This window comes from Schistosoma mansoni, chromosome 5 (genome assembly GCF_000237925.1).
Source record: "Schistosoma mansoni strain Puerto Rico chromosome 5, complete genome".
Classification (NCBI taxonomy): Eukaryota; Metazoa; Platyhelminthes; class Trematoda; order Strigeidida; family Schistosomatidae; genus Schistosoma; species Schistosoma mansoni.
This window is the reverse complement of record NC_031499.1, coordinates 5670368-5689035: the sequence shown is the minus strand read 5'-3', so window position 1 is coordinate 5689035 and position 18668 is coordinate 5670368. Positions and strand designations below refer to the sequence as shown.

Sequence of the window (18668 nt, the reverse complement as noted above, 5' to 3'; positions counted from 1 at the left end):
CCTTGAAAAGCTTGGACCAGATTGCCAGGCGAAACCGTTGGATTTACTACAAATTCATTTGCTGAGATTTTACAAATATATTATTCCTATTTAATGTATTAATTCCGTTTATTTCAATTTGACGGTCACTGAGTAAAGTACTTGTTTTTTTCTCCTATGACCTTTTATTCTGTATAACATACGACATTCTTGTATGAATTATTTTTAATATATATGACTTATTCTGACTATTAACCAAAAATGGGTGTACAAACCAATATATAAATGAGTGTATTTTCGACTACACTGATTGCAATAGCTTGTGTTTCTGGCTGCTTACGGAATATATTCTCCCTAATTCGAACTTGGACGTCTCACTCTAGTTAGCGGGGCTGAGATGTGTCAGTACAGCTAGCTTATTGGTCTTTTGTCACAGAGTCTTTGTTCCGTTCTCCGATCAGGGAACTCGTAATCACTCTAAACATAACACATTTGCACATTTTCCTTCAGTTATTATTTACGTACTCCATCGTTCTGATTATGTTGTTATTTCAATGCTCTCCGTTCTCCTTCTTCATACTTTTTTTCTGGCAGTAAGCATTCCGCCTCCCATTCCTGCTACACACTACTCATATCTGTCCACATAAGGAGCGCACACTACACTACATTCTAGTTCAGCCACCTCTATCATTTAACTTCTACACCAGCAAATGTTGCATGCTGAGGTAAGCGGTGACTGGGTATGACCAAACTACCTCAGTTGATAAAGATTCACTACCTTTAAATCCAACCTCAGTATTGTTTACTCCATTGGTCCTCGATATATATATGCACTTGAACAATATATATATGACTAAGTACTTTAAGCCAACAAACGTCTGTCTTAAAAAATGAAGAAACTCAATACACTGCTCATTTTATGTATTGCCAAATTTTTTTTCTACTATTTGATGAGTAATCTTGTTGAGGAAACCGAAATAGCATCATTTTATGCTCTCTTATTCACTCATTAAACTAAGAAGCATTAGTTATCGAATATGACTATTTTATACGAATATAAAAATTAATTTGATACTCTTTTTTCTCGTAGGAGCTATTTAGCAGCGTTGGAAGTTTACGTCTGTGTACTGTTACACGGCCTGGCCAGGCAGAAGTAATTTATAATCATTCTTCAGATGCGCTTGAAGCAATTGAACGTTATAATGGTCGTGAACTAGATGGTCGTCCAATGCGTGTAAGCCTTACTACACCAGTTAGTGATTTACCCAGTGAACGTGACACTTCTGCTCGCATGGCCTCAAGACTTGGACCAAATTATGGAAGGTTAATCTATTTATTGATTTATTTATTTGAACATATAAATATTGGTACAAAGGGGCACCGAATGCATATGCGCCACACAAGTCACTTAATGTGCGAGCTGTGGTACTGCCCGAGTGCCCGAACCGAAGCAGGTAGTTTTATTAAAGGGACACTCCTCGAGCCTTTGACCTATAGGTCTAATCCACAAGGCAGTAGAGCAACGTCAGGAGGTGCAGTCCCATGGTGGCTGCTGACCAACGATTGGTTCATACGCCATTTGTTTCCTCAGGATCCTGGAACCCATGTGCACCAATGGTTTGGAATGAGAGTTTTCCCACTCCCCTAGGTGAACTTTATGTGTCCACCAACCTGGTTAAAGCTCCGGACATTCGCTTTTCGTTCTCTCAATTTCGTAAACAACACTCCCACCACGCGAAGACAGTGAGTAGGACTTCTGTGGGAGTGGCTGTATACGCGTGGTCATGTGAAAGCGTTTCGGGAAGCAGAGTGGACCCTCACCACCCTCGGCCATACTTGGGCATGCTTGTATATTCTGCTAATCATAAATCTCTAACTAATGTATATTATTTTTCTATATCTATATTTATCATTCTCCATATTTCTTTGTAATTAATTGCTCAGAAAGCAAACTGAAACACAAGCTAAACAAGTTATTCGTGAGTCTCTGAACAAATCAGGCATTCCGGTCGAAGTAGACGCAGATGTTGTCCGCAAAGCTTTGTTCAACGTTAGTTCATCTGGTAGCGTTCAATCTAGAAGACCTGTTGATTTCAGCGTTAGTTTACGTTAAAAAGATATACCAGAAGTTAGGTGTTTTACATTACGTTCTACTCACCGCTCATTTTTCAGTCATTAATGTGTGTATAACCAAAAAGTGTATGTTACTTTGTTGATTTGTTAATTTATAAATATAACACTGGATTTTCGATTCCTTCGCGTTTTTTTTTGTAATGACATTCAAATTCTCAATCGCAAAAGCATTCTAAACAATTATGAATTATAGCTTACTTTAAAACGACTGCGTACTCTTCCTTGTGAAAGGGAAATCCCTCTGGAAATAAATTCGTAAGACCTACCTAGTTGTATGTAGGATTGAAATACGCGACCCTTGTTTGCTTTTTTTTTCTGAAAACATGAATTGCTTCTTGCTGAGTAGTCTGCTTCAAAGTATACATATAACTAAACTTGATATTCTTAAATTAGTAATTTCACTGGAGAGTGGACCCACTAAAATGTACCGCTTACAGATATATATCCCCGACGCCATTAGAACTGGATTGTGGGGAAGTCAAACAAATCAAACAAAATTTTCTATTTTACTTCGTCTGGCAATCACATTGTCAGTACCAAAATTGTTATTTGGGACCAAACAGTTGCAAAAGTGGATGAAAACTACTGTTATAACGTAGTTAAATAATTCATCAATTGCTGTTCCTTATGAAATCTTTGAACAGTCAGTAAAAATTTGTACTTCTGATGTTTACCTGCTGCATGATAGGACATTATTTAGTGATTATACAGTTAGTCAAAAGTGACTTAGAACTTAGCTCATGTGTATACATCTGTTCAAAATGCAACAACCCATTAGCATAGGAAGATAAAATTTTCGGGGCAAATCCAAGAGTAGTAACAGGATTAATGGTAATCGAGATGATTAGGCATCGAAGATGTAGTTCGAAAAGAAAATATAATTAATGAGATAATAAAAAGAACTTATAATCTGCTGTACAGTGAGATCTTCCTTTAGTTGGCGAAAGGATATCTCATCTACATCTTAAGTAGCATAATTTAGCAAAAGACAATCGAACCTCCTGAGTTCATCTCGAAATCTAGCCACTCACTAACCCACTAAGGGTGTGATAAGACTTCCAAAATAAATGGAGTGACCGACGAACTCAACTTCTTTACTCCGTATCCTTAGTTCAGGCGTTGATGCATACTGATCCTAAAACAATATTTTGCGTCTAGTGGTAGAGAAACGTATCCCAAACATGCTAGTATTGCTGGTTAAGGCGGTCAGAACACTTTAAAGTCTTCACGAAACAAAACTGCGTATTCCAAGTTAACAAGAGAATCTTCTGGTACATCATACATGATAAATCGGACGGTGAATGTTATCTCTAAAAAATGTCTACGACAAAGTTGAATAAAATGAGGAAAGCAGACAACCCTGAATAACACATCTTGAGGTTGATAGTTCCAATGATCGTTCGTCATAGGCTCTGACTTAACCAGTAGTGTTCGAATAAAGGGCCTGTAAAAGATTTATGTACTTCTTCAGTAGCTGTTTCAATAACATAAACTTTCATAAAAGCTGTCGATCTAGAGAATCAAATAGTACCTTAAGGTTGAAAAATACAATTACTGTTGTGGGTCGACAGGTATAACAGTACATCATTTAGGAAGCAAAACAGTCCTTGAAGGTAAGCTTTGACCCAAAACAGACCATCTGGAAATATAATCCCACATCTTATAGATGCTAAGATGGGTTTTTTTCAGTTCACTGAATGTGGATCAAACTAAAAAGTATTTCGTTTTTAAAACAACATACTAATATATTGTAAACAACAATAAATGTAAGAATTAGATTGGTAAATTATGTACAAAAACTTGTACTGAATATTTTGAAAAGAAAACCTTGATCAATACAGGATTTCTTGTTTTAAGGTGGAAAAGTGTAATCAATGTAACTAATTTAAATTACCAGTTCACACATTGACAATAGTTTATTCGTCGTTTATAGTTTAGTACATACAATAATCATTCTTCAATTTGTTTGTATTTTACTTTGGCAATATCTTTCTTGACTCAAAATATATGCAAAATACTCATGTAGAAATAGGTATTGTTCCTTAAAAGTAAAAATACCAATGAATGTATGATTATTATTATTATCAGAAGGGGTTTTGTGGAGAATTAGTATTTTCATAGTTGAAAGCGTCAGTCAATCGTAGCTAGACCACCGTGGAAAACCTGAAAGCACTGGACAGCCGTTTCGTCCTACTGTGGGACTCCTCAGCAATGCACGACCTCGCTCTGCGAGATTCGAACTCAGGACCTATCAGTTTCGTGCGCGAACGCTTAACCTCTAGACCACTGAGCCGGCCTCCAATGATGTTTATGTCTAACTCCAACCAATCCAGGAAGTTGAGCGACCGTTTACCAATTGTCTTCAGTGAGTTCTTATCTCACAACAGACGTGGTTTGAACTCAACTGATCACTGCTTCTCACTAGAACTCCATGATTTACCTCTTGCTGAGGAGTCCCACAATAGGACGAAACGGCCGTCCAGTGCTTCCCTGTTTTCCTTGGTGGTCTAGCTTCAATTTACTAATGCTTGCAACTATGAATGTCTGATTGTTACTATTAACATTTAGATTTTATTTTAAATCTTCTTTTTACTTACTTTTTATCGATACTAAACCAACTAACTGGCTAGTGTAGTATATAACGTTATGTATAGAAATGTTCCAGTTCATTAAAGATAAATCATTTCTTGAGATTTCTTTTGTACGACAAATTGTGAAGCAACGTTAAGTAGAACTTCTTACTTGGTTAGTCGAATAATGTTTCCAGATCAACTAAAGATTAATCACCCTCTTGAAATGCTCCCACATGGCCACGTGCATACAACCACTGCCAGGGAAGTCCTACTCACTGCCTTCTTGTGGCGGGTGTGTTGTTTACGAAATTGAGAGAACGAAAAGCGAATGTCCGGAGCTTTAACCAGGTTGGTGGACACATAAAGTTCACCTAGGGGAGTGGGAAAACTCTTATTCCAAACCATTGGTGCACATGGGTTCCAGGATCCTGAGGAAGCAAATGGCGTATGAACCAATCGTTGGTCAGCAGCCACCATGGGACTGCACCTCCTGACATTGCTCTACTGCCTTGTGGATTAGACCTATAGGTCAAAGGCTCGAGGAGTGTCCCTTTAATAAAACTACCTGCTTCGGTTTGGGCACTCGGGTCATACTTCAGCTCTCACACAAATCGAATGACTCATATGACGCATATCTATTTGGTGCCTCCTTGTACATATATTTATGTGTCTAAATAATAATAATAACTAGTAACTTACGAATATCAAGTTTCCTTACACATAAATTAAAATAAAACGAGCTACTGTACAGTGTACTCGTCCCTTGGTTAGTAGATAGACATATCGCATACGCCACAGGTGATGCAAGTTGACAAAAGCCAAGCGAGCTTACTGAATCCGTCCAGAGAATTCGTCAGACACTAACCTACTAGGGCGGATGAAACGTCCAAGATAAGTGATCGACGAGGTCAACTACTTCGATCCATATCTTTAGTTCAGGCATTAACGCATACTAGTCCTGAAACAAAATTTTGCATTCAGATGAGAAAAAGCATCCTAAACATGATGGCATTGTTATTTAAGGCGATCAGAAAACCCCGTTTCGTCAGAGTCTTCAGTAAACAGAACTGTGTCACTTGTGTATATAGGTCCGGGATTATTCAAGAAAATTAAGGCATAAAACAGTAGAAACACAATGGGTTTTTGTACCTACGATTGATCCTGAGTTTCATCGGCTATGATCAACTAATTTTTTCGAGGATTTCATTTGACTGAGTTGTCAATGTTTAAGTAAATAATGCTCTAAGCTTATCATTACAGATACTACAATAGACAGAATTGGGTTGTGGATTTTGTAGACACTTTGAGGCAATATTAAAGCGCCGAATAGCATGCTGATAGCATCCTGTCACTAGTTTGATTATGTTGTTACTGGTGAGTTTTGTAAAGAGCTATTATTCTGTGAAGAATCCTGTTTGTTTTACAACACGTCAGTGCAAGTTGTAACATACATGGTCCATGATTAGTGATGACGTGAGTTGTAAATATGACTTTCTTGCATTCATTGTCAATAAAATTTCTAAATTATGAACTGAATTAACTAGTAAGGTAAGTTCCAACATATATCTCTGCACTACACATATACAAAAGTGAAATCGGTTGTCTATATTGTCACTTTTTAATGTAGTGTAGAAATCTGTACATCTGAATGAATTTAAGTATAACCAAACTCATCTCAGTCCTCAGTTTGAAAGTTTGTGTTTATACTGATGTTTGCTTTAAATGAATCATATCAGTAAGTCAGCTGCAAAAACTCACTGTCAACTCAACCATGCAGTAACGCCAGAGTCTCAGCATTAAAACTATACTTGGTAGACTAATCCAATGACAGCCAGATCGAAGATGTTTGCGAACGATAAGAGCAGTAATAAATGTTCCAGTTCGACCAACTCCAGCACTTAAAAAAAATCGAAAAGATTACATAAAGTCATATTTAGTATGGTAGCATTGATTTGTGATATGCAAAAAGGGAATAACGAGTACAATGTAAGTTAAGTTAGTGGTTGTGAGACTTTTTTCGTTTGAAGGTCATAATATTACACCACATTACAAAATTTAAGAGTTTTCCATAGTTGAAATAATGAGTAAATTGAAGCTAGACCACCATGGAAAACCTGTAAGCACTGGGCTGCCGTTTCGTCCTATTATGGGACTCCTCAGCAGTGCGCATCCACGATCCAGCACTCGCGAGATTCGAACCCAGGACCTACCAGTCTCGAGCCGAAGCCCTTAACCGATTGACCACTGAGCCGGCATCCAAACGGTGTTAATGTCTCACTTCAACCAATCCACGAAGCTTGAGCAACTGTTGAATGCCAGCTCAGTGGTCTATCGGTTAAGTGCTGTGGCGCGAAACCGGCAGGTCCTGGGTTCGAATCTCGCGAGGCGGGATAGTGGATGCGCACTGCTGAGGAGTCCCATAATAGGACGGAACGGCCGTCCAGTGCTTTCAGGTTTCCCAGGGTGGTCTAGCTTCAATTGACTCATGATTTCAACTATGGAAATACTGAAATCTCCACAAAACCCCTTCTGAAAATTTAAGAGGTTAGAATAGGTTTTTAACTTGTAACCGCTAGATAAGTGGTAATTTCGGGATATTCCAGAAGCGACAAAAACTCAATTTCCAAATGACATGAATGTACACAATTTGTATCAGGTGAAACATTTCGGTTACACCGTCCTTTTCATATATCGATCATTAGGCAGTAAAACTCAGTTATGTTTTCACTGAACATGAACCATTTTGTTATATCGTATAAAATAGGTCTACTCAATTAGTGTAAATCTTTATCTATAGGTTGAAACAATTGCCGTAGATTATGTTTAGGGAATTTTCTTAATTTCCATCTCCTTTGTAAAAGAAGCGTGATATGCAGAACTTAGAATTTCGTTGTACATTCCTTCAATTATTTTCAGACTTCAACAGATTGTTCATTAGCATATTTTCAGAAATCCTGCTTTTTGTAGTCACATTAAAGTGTTTCGTAATTCAAACATGTGTCATACTGATAAGTTCTGTTAAATATGAAATAAAAATCCCATGTAATGCCTTACTCCACTGGTCAATATAATTTTTCAGTAGTGATAATGATGTTACTTATTTGCCAAGTAAAAATTCATTTACTCGGATTTAAGCCACACTTTATATGTGAGGGCTAGTGGCACGTGCTGAAACTGAAGTAAGTAAATCAGGACTCTAATCTGTTGCATAAATGCTGAATACTGAACGTCTTGACCATTAAACCATCGCCTAATCATCAATAACGTAGAACTCGGTGCGTGTGTGATGACAGAAAATATTAGGCGTAGAACCATGATTCAAGCAAAATGAATGAATTCGCAGAATAAAAAGTATGAAATAATTTTTTTTTTAAACTCAAGAAATAAGGGAGGAAGAGAAAGAGTGAATGCATATACTCCATTGTGAGCCATGTCAAGCAACGTCTTCACTGGCTACGAGAACATTAACCTGGTAGTATGGAACTACTAATATGGCTTAACCCAGAAATTTATTATCCATGAATTGATTCTACGTTTTGCCTTGGCCACCTCTAGCTTTCAATCTACTAATATACTAGCGTCAAGGGAGTTAGTCGTTGGGGTCATGCGATATATATATCCCAATGAAGATTAACAGTCTTACTAATCGATTTGGCATATTTACCTTATATCCTGAGTATAACTTCAGCATTGCTCACTATACGGTCTCAAAATAAGCAAGCAATGCTTTGATTGAGTCTGTGAACAAACACCAGTATCCCGTTAATGACACAACGGATGCAAATACATACTACCCCTTAGTATTTATTCATATGGAACAGTACAATCATTCTAGCGCTGAATAAAAAGACATGCTCTGAAATTTAGTAATACTATCAGGTGTTAGCGAGTGTATGTCGTGGTATTTTTTTAAAAACTTTACACAACTTGGAAGTGGACGACATCATTAATTGAATTACCTGCAATGTACAACAGTTGGTCCAATTGAGGCTGTAGTAGGTTGATGATAAACAAGAGATTGATAATTCTGTTCATATTCTTTCACAAGTTTATCCATATATGTAATTGTTGGTACACTGAAATTTTCCCATTCTGTGAAGTGCATTTGAGTTACATTGTGTGATTCATTCGAATTATTTGACTGATAAGAAAAAAAAATAGTTGAGGAAGGAGTAAGTAGGATTACTCGAATAATGAATAAACCGCATTAGTTTTCAAAAACTTATGACCGCCTGTAATGATAAGTGCAAAAAGATATCATCAGAGTACATTTATACTGTGATTTTAATAATCTATTTTTTCAAAAACATTCTATCCAGACTTAACGGATTTGCAGTTGATTGGTCGCCAAGTAGTGACCAATGTTATTCTTGTCTAATTTCTGAGTGGTGATCAAAATTTACTGATCAGCTTGCAATGTGGGCACTACTATAGGTGATTTGATATTCACATTAGGTAGCTGGAGATAGTCGACAGGAGAACCTATCGAGTCTGAGCTTCGTATGAGTTGACATTTATAAGTAAGGTGTACATGCAACCTTTAGGGAAATAACGCTCCTTGTGGGACTCGAACCTATGTCACGCAGCTTTAAAGTCTGTGACCAACCTGCTATAAGATTGAGTTATCAACAATTGATTGCTTGGATAATCATTTGTTTTTTAGTTGTACTATTCGATGGGATTTTTTTGTTGTCATAGTATGAATTCACCATGCATTATTTAGTTGTCAAATGTATTAAGATTTTTCGATATAGATATTTATGACGTGATCAGCAGGATTATCGTGCCAAAGTATTAGTGATCTGTGATATGACAGTCGCAGGTATATGTTTCAATAATCGAGATTATCTGATAAATTGCAGAGACATGTACAAAAACCAGAGTAGCTTTTTCTCTATCTAATAACATTATATTGTCACGGAAAATTGCTTGCTGAAATTCAGTTCTGTCAAGTCATTGAAGTAAAATCTCAAGAAATACTTTCTGGACAAAACGTTGCTTAGTCAAATATCCAGGAGTCAAAAGTTCAGCGCTATCGACTGGTATACTATTCCCTGGTGTATGATGAAAGCAATTTTTATGATATTTATGAAGAGCAGAACAAACGATATTGATAGGCTAGGAAAGTACAGATATATCATGTGCCTGCTCTCACATGCCTTCCCAAGACCAAATGTTGGGTGAGAAATTTTAAGCTCGGAACGCTATTGGAGAAGTCTATTATGCACCAAGTCAACGTCTCAGCCTAGATTTCCTTTTGAGTGATTATGAATTCTATTCTTGCTCACTTAGTGGAAACTGGACGTTAAAAATAAACGGCATTTTAATAGCAAATAATTGTTAGTGTTCATAGTGACTCAAGTCTGAAACACACACCACATTGAATATTCTACAAGATTATTTCACCATGTTGATTATTTCACATAGTAGCACCTCAGTTGCATAAAAATAACTTCTAGAAACTAACCATTGAAATGTTGAAAATTCTTTTGATGAAACAATCCGACTGGTTAGTTTCAAGTAATGTAACTGATATTTCAAAACCAGTGGATTTATAATGCTCAGGAACGTTTAATTTCTCCGGCCAGTATAAATCACAAATAGTTTGACCATTATATTGAAGCCTATTAACAAAATACCGGTAAAAGATAATTCCGTAAGTTGAAAAACAAACTAAGCCAAATGTTCTATACAGTCTACAACATAATTCGCTTTAAAAGAGCAAATCGTTGTTCATTCAAAACATTTTAAACATTGTATAAAAGATTTAGTTGGGTTTCTTTAGACCTACATTATTAATGACTAATTCTTAATAACATTTTAGTACCCTTACATTTCCTAACTATAAGAATCATTCGTGGGAGAAACAAATAATTTTTCCGATAGGAGTAAAGAATAGTGGTACTAACAAGTTAACCACATTTTTTTTAGAATAGATAGATTGTAGCTAACAGTGGGATTCAGGATGTGCGTTTTATTCTATTTCAAACTCGTTAACTAAATGTACCTCTTCATGTCGATATTGATATTCACATTGAGACTTGAACCTTTCGCCTTAAACACAAAATGACTATACTAAAATCATTCGCTCAACAGGCACGTTTGCCGACAAAGACTGACTAAAAATCAACCCTGAATATCGACAACGAGATAATTCAAACTCTTATTATTATTAATAATAAACATCTTACCCTTTGAACAAGCTAGTAACTATCGGGACCCATTAGCTCACTGGATGACGCTTCGGAAATTGAAGCGAAAGTTAATAGGCTGGAGTTCCAAATAGCACAATAAGTACGTCCTGAAGTCCACTGTTAGGTACGATTCATCTTTTCTAAAATAACCATGTTATCAAGTGGCTAAACCAGGGAAATCTGCACATAATGTACTTATATCATCGAAGAGTAGTCAAAGTTCAGTCCTGAATATGTAAAAAGAGAATAATTCGAACTTTCACTAGTAATAAATAACACAGCTATCTGCATATCTAAACTCAGGTTCGTTTATAGTGATCTGGATAAACAGAAAACATACATATCACATAAATCTGGTTGCTTCAAGTTACTAGTTATACCAACATTTTTCTTCACATAGATAACTACTACAATGAACAGTTAATTTAAATAAATATTACGATTTAGTCAAAAACTTAAATAGGAAGCGAATGTTATGAGTTGCTCTCCAGTTTTCATAAAAAGTAATAACAGATAGCACTTCGATGTACATTCATTTTAATGAAAGTGTGACGTCAATGTAGACGTTTGGTTAAAGTCATGCTTATCCTAAGTTTAGTTTTAATTGGTACTAGTTTAAAAGATGTATCTGCAGTCTTTAGGGAGTCGATGGTCCTTGTGACATCCAGAATCGTATCACCCGAATGTCATAGTCAGTTGCATTATTATAATGCTATTAGGACAGATAATGCCCTCCATTAGGACTCTGAGAATTCGGATATTACAGAAGACTAGACAAATATAACATTAATCGCTCTCTTATCAAGCTTTCGTGATAGATTAAAAAAACCTTCGGATTTTGACCAAGGTATTTAACCTTAACTAATCACCTGATATATTTGCAATCGATCACTCAACCATTCGATATGAAACGAGACATAGAACAGAGTAAGAGGTTGCCGTAACAATACATAAAGTGAAAGAATATATATTATGATGTACATGTGATGTATCAAATATGTTTGTCTGAGTTTCCTGGCCAATCACAGATCAGTTGGGCTGGATATATTATCAATCCGTCAACACACCAGGTTACATAATGTTTGTCTTAGTCTATCTTAGATTGACTCGTGAATTCAATTGTTAAGAAACTACAATCTCCACAAATTCCCATACTAATAATTCTTGATCATCGAAACTCACCCTGTTAACATAACAATAAATGGACATTTATACATGTAAACCATATGCCAAAAGTCTCCAATTGTTTGTTTAAGTGGACCTTGTGTAGCAATAAATTCACAATGGTCATTTGCTCGTAGTAAAGTATCATCTGAAGACGGTACTTCAATAGATCTTATAAAATTAGCATTGATATAACCAGTCAAGTTTGTAGATAGCTAAAATGAATATAAAAGAAATTCAATATGGTGAAATGGTTATTTTCCATTCTATTAGTAGATATTAATATGAAATAACTCAGAATCAATACCAATAACCCAGATGTATTCATTGTTTGTCTTCCTACAAATATAAAGTTTTAAAACTATCTGATACTTTCTATCCCGTAAATGCATTTTTTCTCCATGAATCATATCTATCCCTAGTTTTTCCTATTACCACTAATACTGCTGCCGTTGTAACGGGACGAATATTAAGTTAGAACCTCGGGAACTATTTTTCGGATTATTACCGATATTCTTACTGCATAATTCATCGATAACTGTATTGCATCATTTTCATATTCCTCTTATTGTAAGTTTCCTGACATTATACGTTCTACTGTCCTTAAATTATTGATAATTGATTATGTATTGTTCGCTTCGTCCTCTATCACTGATAGTATGATTGTACTCAAAGTATGATTGTTCATTCGGTGTGCTGTGTTATCACGAATTCCAAGCATATTATTGCATGAGTTTTGAGTGATGACTGAAATGAGTACGATAAACAATTGTTTTGCTTCCTACTATAGTCTTTTGATTACATAATGGGTTAGAAGGAGCCTGAAAACCAATAAGCGTTAAGGACTTGGGTACCATTCATTGGTTGATGTGTCAATTTGTAAGTAGGAGACCACTAGTTTCACTAGCCATATGGGTAAACTTATCGATCACCAGAATTCTAATTGAGCAATATAACATGTGATATCGTTTAGCATTTGAAATCATAACAAATAACCGCTCTTAAAAAGCAGCAGTCATTGTTTCTACTAATTTAGAGTCTATATCACTGTCCTGATGTAGGGTGACAACTTGAAAGGATGTACAAATTTGTCCGGTTTTATTTTGTGTATAACTGATTGACTGACTGAGCAAGATACGACAAATGTTTACGATGTTTAATCATCATTACGTTAATATAAATCATAGTCCAAGATACGTACGGAATATAAGTCCAGTTTATTTATTTAAACACATAAATATTGGGACAAAGAAGCACCAGATATATACGCGCCACACAAACCTCATTTGATTTGTGTGAAGGCTGTGATACTACCCGAGTCCGAAAACCGAAACAGATGGTTTTCTTAGGAGGCCACACCCCGAGCCTTTGACCCATAGATCTGATCCACAAGGCAGTGAAACATCGTAAGGAGATGCAATCCAATGGTAGCCAGTGACCAACAATTGATTCATACGCCATTTGTTCCCTCAGGATACTTGAGCCCATGTGTACCATTGGTTTGGAATCAAGATTTTCCAATCCCCTAGGTAGACGCGCCGTGCCCATCAACCCGGTTAAAGAGCCGAACATTTGCTTTTAGTCCTCTCACCTTCGTAAACAACACCCCCGCCACGGGAAGGCAGTGAGTAGGATTTCCCTGTCAGAGGCTGTATACGCGTTGCCATGTAAGAGCATTTGGAGAGGGAGAGCGGACTCTCCCCACTCTCGGCCGTACCAGGGCATTTAAGGGCTAGTCCAGTGTATATTCATTTTTATTTTAAACTAAAACTCCTTACTAATGCACGACTTTAGGCTATTCATAGATTAAAATTTATAAATCTTGTTATCAATACTAAGTTGACGTGTCGCAGGACTTTAATTCAATAGTCAATATTCTTCTTTAAATCGTTGTACAATCCCATTAGACAAAGTATCATTTTCTTTTTAAAATTTCGACAAGCTGGATATTTAATTTCTCTAAATAAAATCACGATTTTTACAATAAAATAATTTTATATTCACTGAGTATTGTATGTTTGAATATTCTCATTGATGTTTTAGGACTGCAACTGGTCAGTCTCTAATTCGCATATGTGCATACTGTGAGTATTGCCTCGATATAGCTTAAATTCACAAGCATGGTAAGCAAAGATGGATAGTGACTAGCAGTGGAATCCAGTTTGACGCGCGTTTCGTCCTATTTGGGACTTGTCAACTGGATGTACCTGCATCTCAGAGTTGATGTTTACTGTGGGACTCGAACCTAGTACCTTTCGCTTCAAACGCCATCCTGTTATCCACTCGGTCACTAAGTATTGATAACCATAATTTTATGACCAAAAAAATATTTATGACAATTACATTAAGAAACTTAGTATATTTAACAACTGAAATTAAAGGTTTTCAATAAATGGTTTCATAAAGTATTAACACTACAGACAAATAGTATTTCATATAGGTTACATATCTGACAATTCTACATCGATCGATATCAACTCTTGACGATAAACTTTATCACAAAATGAAGAAACTGTTATTTTAAAAACATAAACCGAGTACCCTTGAACAGTACAATTTATACACTGTGGCGTGGGTGTTCTTTACGAAATTGCGAGGACGAAAACCGAATGTCCAGCGCTTAAACCGGGTTAGTGGACATGGAAAGTTCACCTAGGGGAGTTGGAAAACCTTGATTACAAACCAATGGTGCTCATGGGCTCCAGGATCCTGAGGGAACAAATGGCGTATGAATCAATTGTTGGTCACTGGCTACCATTGGATTGCATCTCCTTACGATGTTTCACTGCCTTGTGGATCAGATCTATGGGTCAAAGGCTCGGGGTGTGGCCTCCTAAGAAAACCATCTGTTTCGGTTTTCGGACTCGGGTAGTATCACAGCCTTCACACAAATCAAATGAGGTTTGTGTGGCGCGTATATATCTGGTGCTTCTTTGTCCCAATATTTATGTGTTTAAATAAATAATAAAAATAGGTTGTGGAGATTGTAGTAATTTAATAGTTGAATTCATGCTCATTGATGAAGAGTCTTATTACTTACTTACTTACTTACTTACGCCTGTTACTCCCAATGGAGCATAGGCCGCCGACCAGCTTTCTCCAACCCACTCTGTCCTGGGCTTCCTTTTCTAGTTCTATCCAGTTCTTGTTCATTCTTCTCATGTCTGTCTCTATTTCTCGGCGTAGTGTGTTCTTTGGTCTTCCTCTTCTCCGTTGACCTTCAGGATTCCATGTGAGGGCTTGTCTTGTGACGCAATTAGCTGATTTCCTCAAGGTGTGCCCAATCCACTTCCAGCGCTTCTTCCTGATTTCTTCCTCTGCTGGAATCTGGTTTGTTCTCTCCCACAGTAACTTATTGCTGATAGTGCCTGGCCATCGGATCCGAAGTATTTTGCGTAGACAGCTGTTGATGAACACTTGTATCTTCTGGATAATGGCTTTCGTATTTCTCCACGTCTCCGCCCCATACAGTAGAACTGTCTTGACATTTGTATTGAAAATTCTAACCTTGGTGTTGGTTGACAATTGTTTTGAGCTCCAGATGCTTTTCAGTTGTAGGTATGCTGCTCTTGCTTTGCCGATCCGCGCCCTCACATCTGCATCTGATCCACCGTGTTCATCAATGATGCTGCCCAGATATGTAAAGGTTTCCACATCCTCCAAAGCTTCTCCGTCAAGTGTAATTTGATTGGTGCATATTGTATTGTATCGGAGAGTCTTGCTTTTCTCTTTGTTTATATTGAGACCTACTGCTGCTGAGGCTGCTGCTACACTGGTCGTTTTCTCCTGCATTTGTTGTTGCGTTTGTCATAGAAGAGCCAGATCATCCGCGAAGTCTAAATCGTCAAGCTGCATCCTGCCTGTCCACTGTATCCCGTGGTTTCCTCCAGATGTTGACGTCTTCATGATCCAGTCGATGACCAGGAGAAAGAGAAAGGGTGAGAGTAAGCAACCTTGCCTCACACCGGTCTTTACTTGAAACGAGTCGGTGAGTTGTCCTCCGTGGACGATTTGGCAGTTTAGTCCATCATAGGAGTTCCGTATGATATTTACTATTTTCTCAGGCACGCCGTAGTGTCGAAGAAGCCTCCATAGTGTCGTCCTGTCCACGCTATCAAATGCCTTCTCGTAGTCGATGAAGTTGATGTAAAGTGATGAATTCCATTCGATTGATTGTTCCACAATGATACGTAGAGTTACGATTTGATCTGTGCACGACCTATCCTTACGAAATCCAGCTTGTTGATCTCGAAGTTGGGCGTCCACGGAATCCTTCATCCTGTTTAACAATACTCGGTTGAAGACTTTCCCTGGTATTGAGAGAAGAGTGATGCCCCTGTAGTTGTCGCACTTGCTCAGATCGCCTTTCTTTGGTATCTTGATCAGAAGTCCTTTTTTCCAGTCTGTTGGTACTTGTTCTTCGTCCCAAATCTTGCTGAAGAGGATGTGGAGTATCTTGGCAGTTGCTGTTACATTTGCTTTCAGTGCCTCTGCCGAGATGTTGTCTGGTCCCGCTGCTTTGTCACTCTTGACTTGTCTAATAGCCATGCTGATCTCTTCAATTGTTGGTGGGCCAATATCGATTGGGAGGTCCATGGGTGCTGCTTCGATGTTGGGTGGGTTCAGTGGGGCTGGTCGATTCAAGAGTTCTTTGAAGTGTTCTACCCACCTGTTTCGTTGTTCTTCAATGTCGGTGATTACTTTGCCTTCCTTGCTCTTCACTGGTCTTTCTGGCTTACGGTAATTTCCAGCAAGTTTCTTTGTTGTATCATACAATTGTCTCATGTTTCCTTCTCTTGCAGCCTTTTCCCCTGTCGTTGCTAAATCTTCAACATATTTACGTTTGTCGGTTCTGATGCTCCTCTTCACTTGCTTGTTTGCCTCTGTGTATTCGGCTTGTGCCTTGGCTTTTTCCGCTCTGGTTTGGCTGATATTGATTGCTGCCTTCTTGTTTCTCCTTGCTTCAATCTTATCCAGTGTACCAACAGTGATCCATTCCTTGTGATGGTGCTTCTTTTGGCCCAGAACGTCTTGACACGTTGAAACGATTGCCTCCTTGATACCTTTCCAGTTGCTCTCCATGGTAGTCCCCTCTCCATTGAGTAGGTCATGAAAGGCCTCGAACCTGTTGCTGAGGGCTATGTTGAATTTGTTGAGTTTGTCAGCATCTCGAAGAAAGGCCGTGTTAAACTTTTGTGATGTTGTCCGCGCCGTTGTCCACTGCTTCTTGAGTTTTAGTTTCATCTTGGCGACCAGCAAATGATGATCGGATGCTATATCAGCTCCTCTTCTGGTTCTCACATCCTCCATCGTCCTCCTGAACTTTTTGTTGATGCAGATATGGTCGATTTGATTCTGTGTAGTGTGATCCGGTGAAATCCAAGTGGCTTTGTGTATGTTTTTGTGTGAGAATATGGTGCCACCTACGACCAGTTTATTGAAGGCACATAGGTTTGCGAATCTCTCACCATTTTCGTTCCTTCCTCCCAGTCCATGTTGTCCCATGACGTCTTCGTATCCAGTGTTGTCCTTTCCAACCTTAGCATTGAGATCTCCCATCAGAATGGTCAGGTCCTTGGTTGGGCACTTCTTGACGATCGACTGCAACCTGTCGTAGAATTGGTCTTTAGCGTCTTCATCGTAGTCGTTGGTAGGCGCATAGCATTGGATGACGTTCATTGTAATGCCCTCTCTCTTTGTTCTGAAGGAGGCTTTGATGATCCTTGGTCCATGAGATTCCCATCCTATAAGTGCATTTTGTGCTTTTCTGGACAGCATCAATGCAACTCCTTGTGTATGTGGGGCATTTTCTTCTTCATGACCGGAGTATAACAGAAGTTCTCCTGAAGACAGTCGTTGTTGTCCAACATGCGTCCAATGTGTTTCGCTGATCCCAAGAACCTCCAGGTTGTATTTTCTCATTTCTGCACCAATTTGGAAGACTCTTCCGGTCTCCCACATTGTCCGGACATTCCATGTACCTATAAAAATTGTCGCTCTGGTTGTAAGAAGGTGCATCGGCCTCATGACTTCCGAAGGAACTCGGCTTTCATCATGAGACGTCATAATTATTCCTTCTACTCCCAGGGCAGAGTTTGAAAGGTTTGAATGATTTTTTCTGAGCCTTATACTAGGATAAAATGGACGTCCAGTGCTTCCAGATTTCCAATAAGAGTTTAGCTTAAATCGACTCATAAATCCAACTATTAAAGTATACGCTATTTTTGAATTACATAATTTAGGAAATTAAATATTTTGGGAGAGGAGGGTAGAATTAATCGACAGAACTGATCAATGGTCTTATATTTTACTTTTGTTGTTCAAGAAATTTAAAACAATTAGTCACTTTGATAAATTTCGATAATGCAATGAGAAGACGAAGTTTATCAGAATTATGTGATATATTAGCGCAATACATTTCGAACAATCTGATCACACATACTTGTTAAGACATTTTTATATGAAAATTAAAAGGTCAACTAGACAGGTTAAGACATTAAATAGGAATAATATATTTGTAAAATCTCAGCGAATGAATTTGTAGTAAATCCAACGTTTCGCCTGGCAATCTGGTCCAAGCTTTTTCAAGGAATTATCATTATTAATTCCTTGAAAAAGCTTGGAC

At 37.7% G+C, this 18668-nt stretch overlaps 2 protein-coding genes and 1 non-coding gene across 3 annotated transcripts in view; 1 reads left to right on the top strand and 2 right to left on the bottom strand.

Moving 5' to 3' along the window:
• Smp_064360 (putative rna and export factor binding protein) overlaps positions 1-2233 on the top strand; it is an 8551-nt gene extending 6318 nt beyond the window's left edge. The window contains exons 5-6 of the mRNA XM_018797726.1: positions 1070-1302; positions 1924-2233. Of these exons, the coding sequence (XP_018652739.1) occupies positions 1070-1302; positions 1924-2092 (402 nt within the window). The 3' untranslated portion in view covers positions 2093-2233. The remainder of the gene's footprint in view (positions 1-1069; positions 1303-1923) is intronic.
• A 4192-nt stretch (positions 2234-6425) lies between these two features.
• The window catches only part of Smp_156870 (putative protein tyrosine phosphatase), a gene marked incomplete at both ends in the record, with an annotated part of 20475 nt that continues 8232 nt past the window's right edge, over positions 6426-18668 (bottom strand). The window contains 4 exons of the mRNA XM_018797725.1: positions 6426-6582; positions 8645-8826; positions 10153-10309; positions 12062-12258. Of these exons, the coding sequence (XP_018652738.1) occupies positions 6426-6582; positions 8645-8826; positions 10153-10309; positions 12062-12258 (693 nt within the window). The remainder of the gene's footprint in view (positions 6583-8644; positions 8827-10152; positions 10310-12061; positions 12259-18668) is intronic.
• On the bottom strand, positions 6865-6936 carry Smp_tRNA_00094_Pseudo_CGA.1.1. Its single transcript has one exon. It is a non-coding gene (tRNA).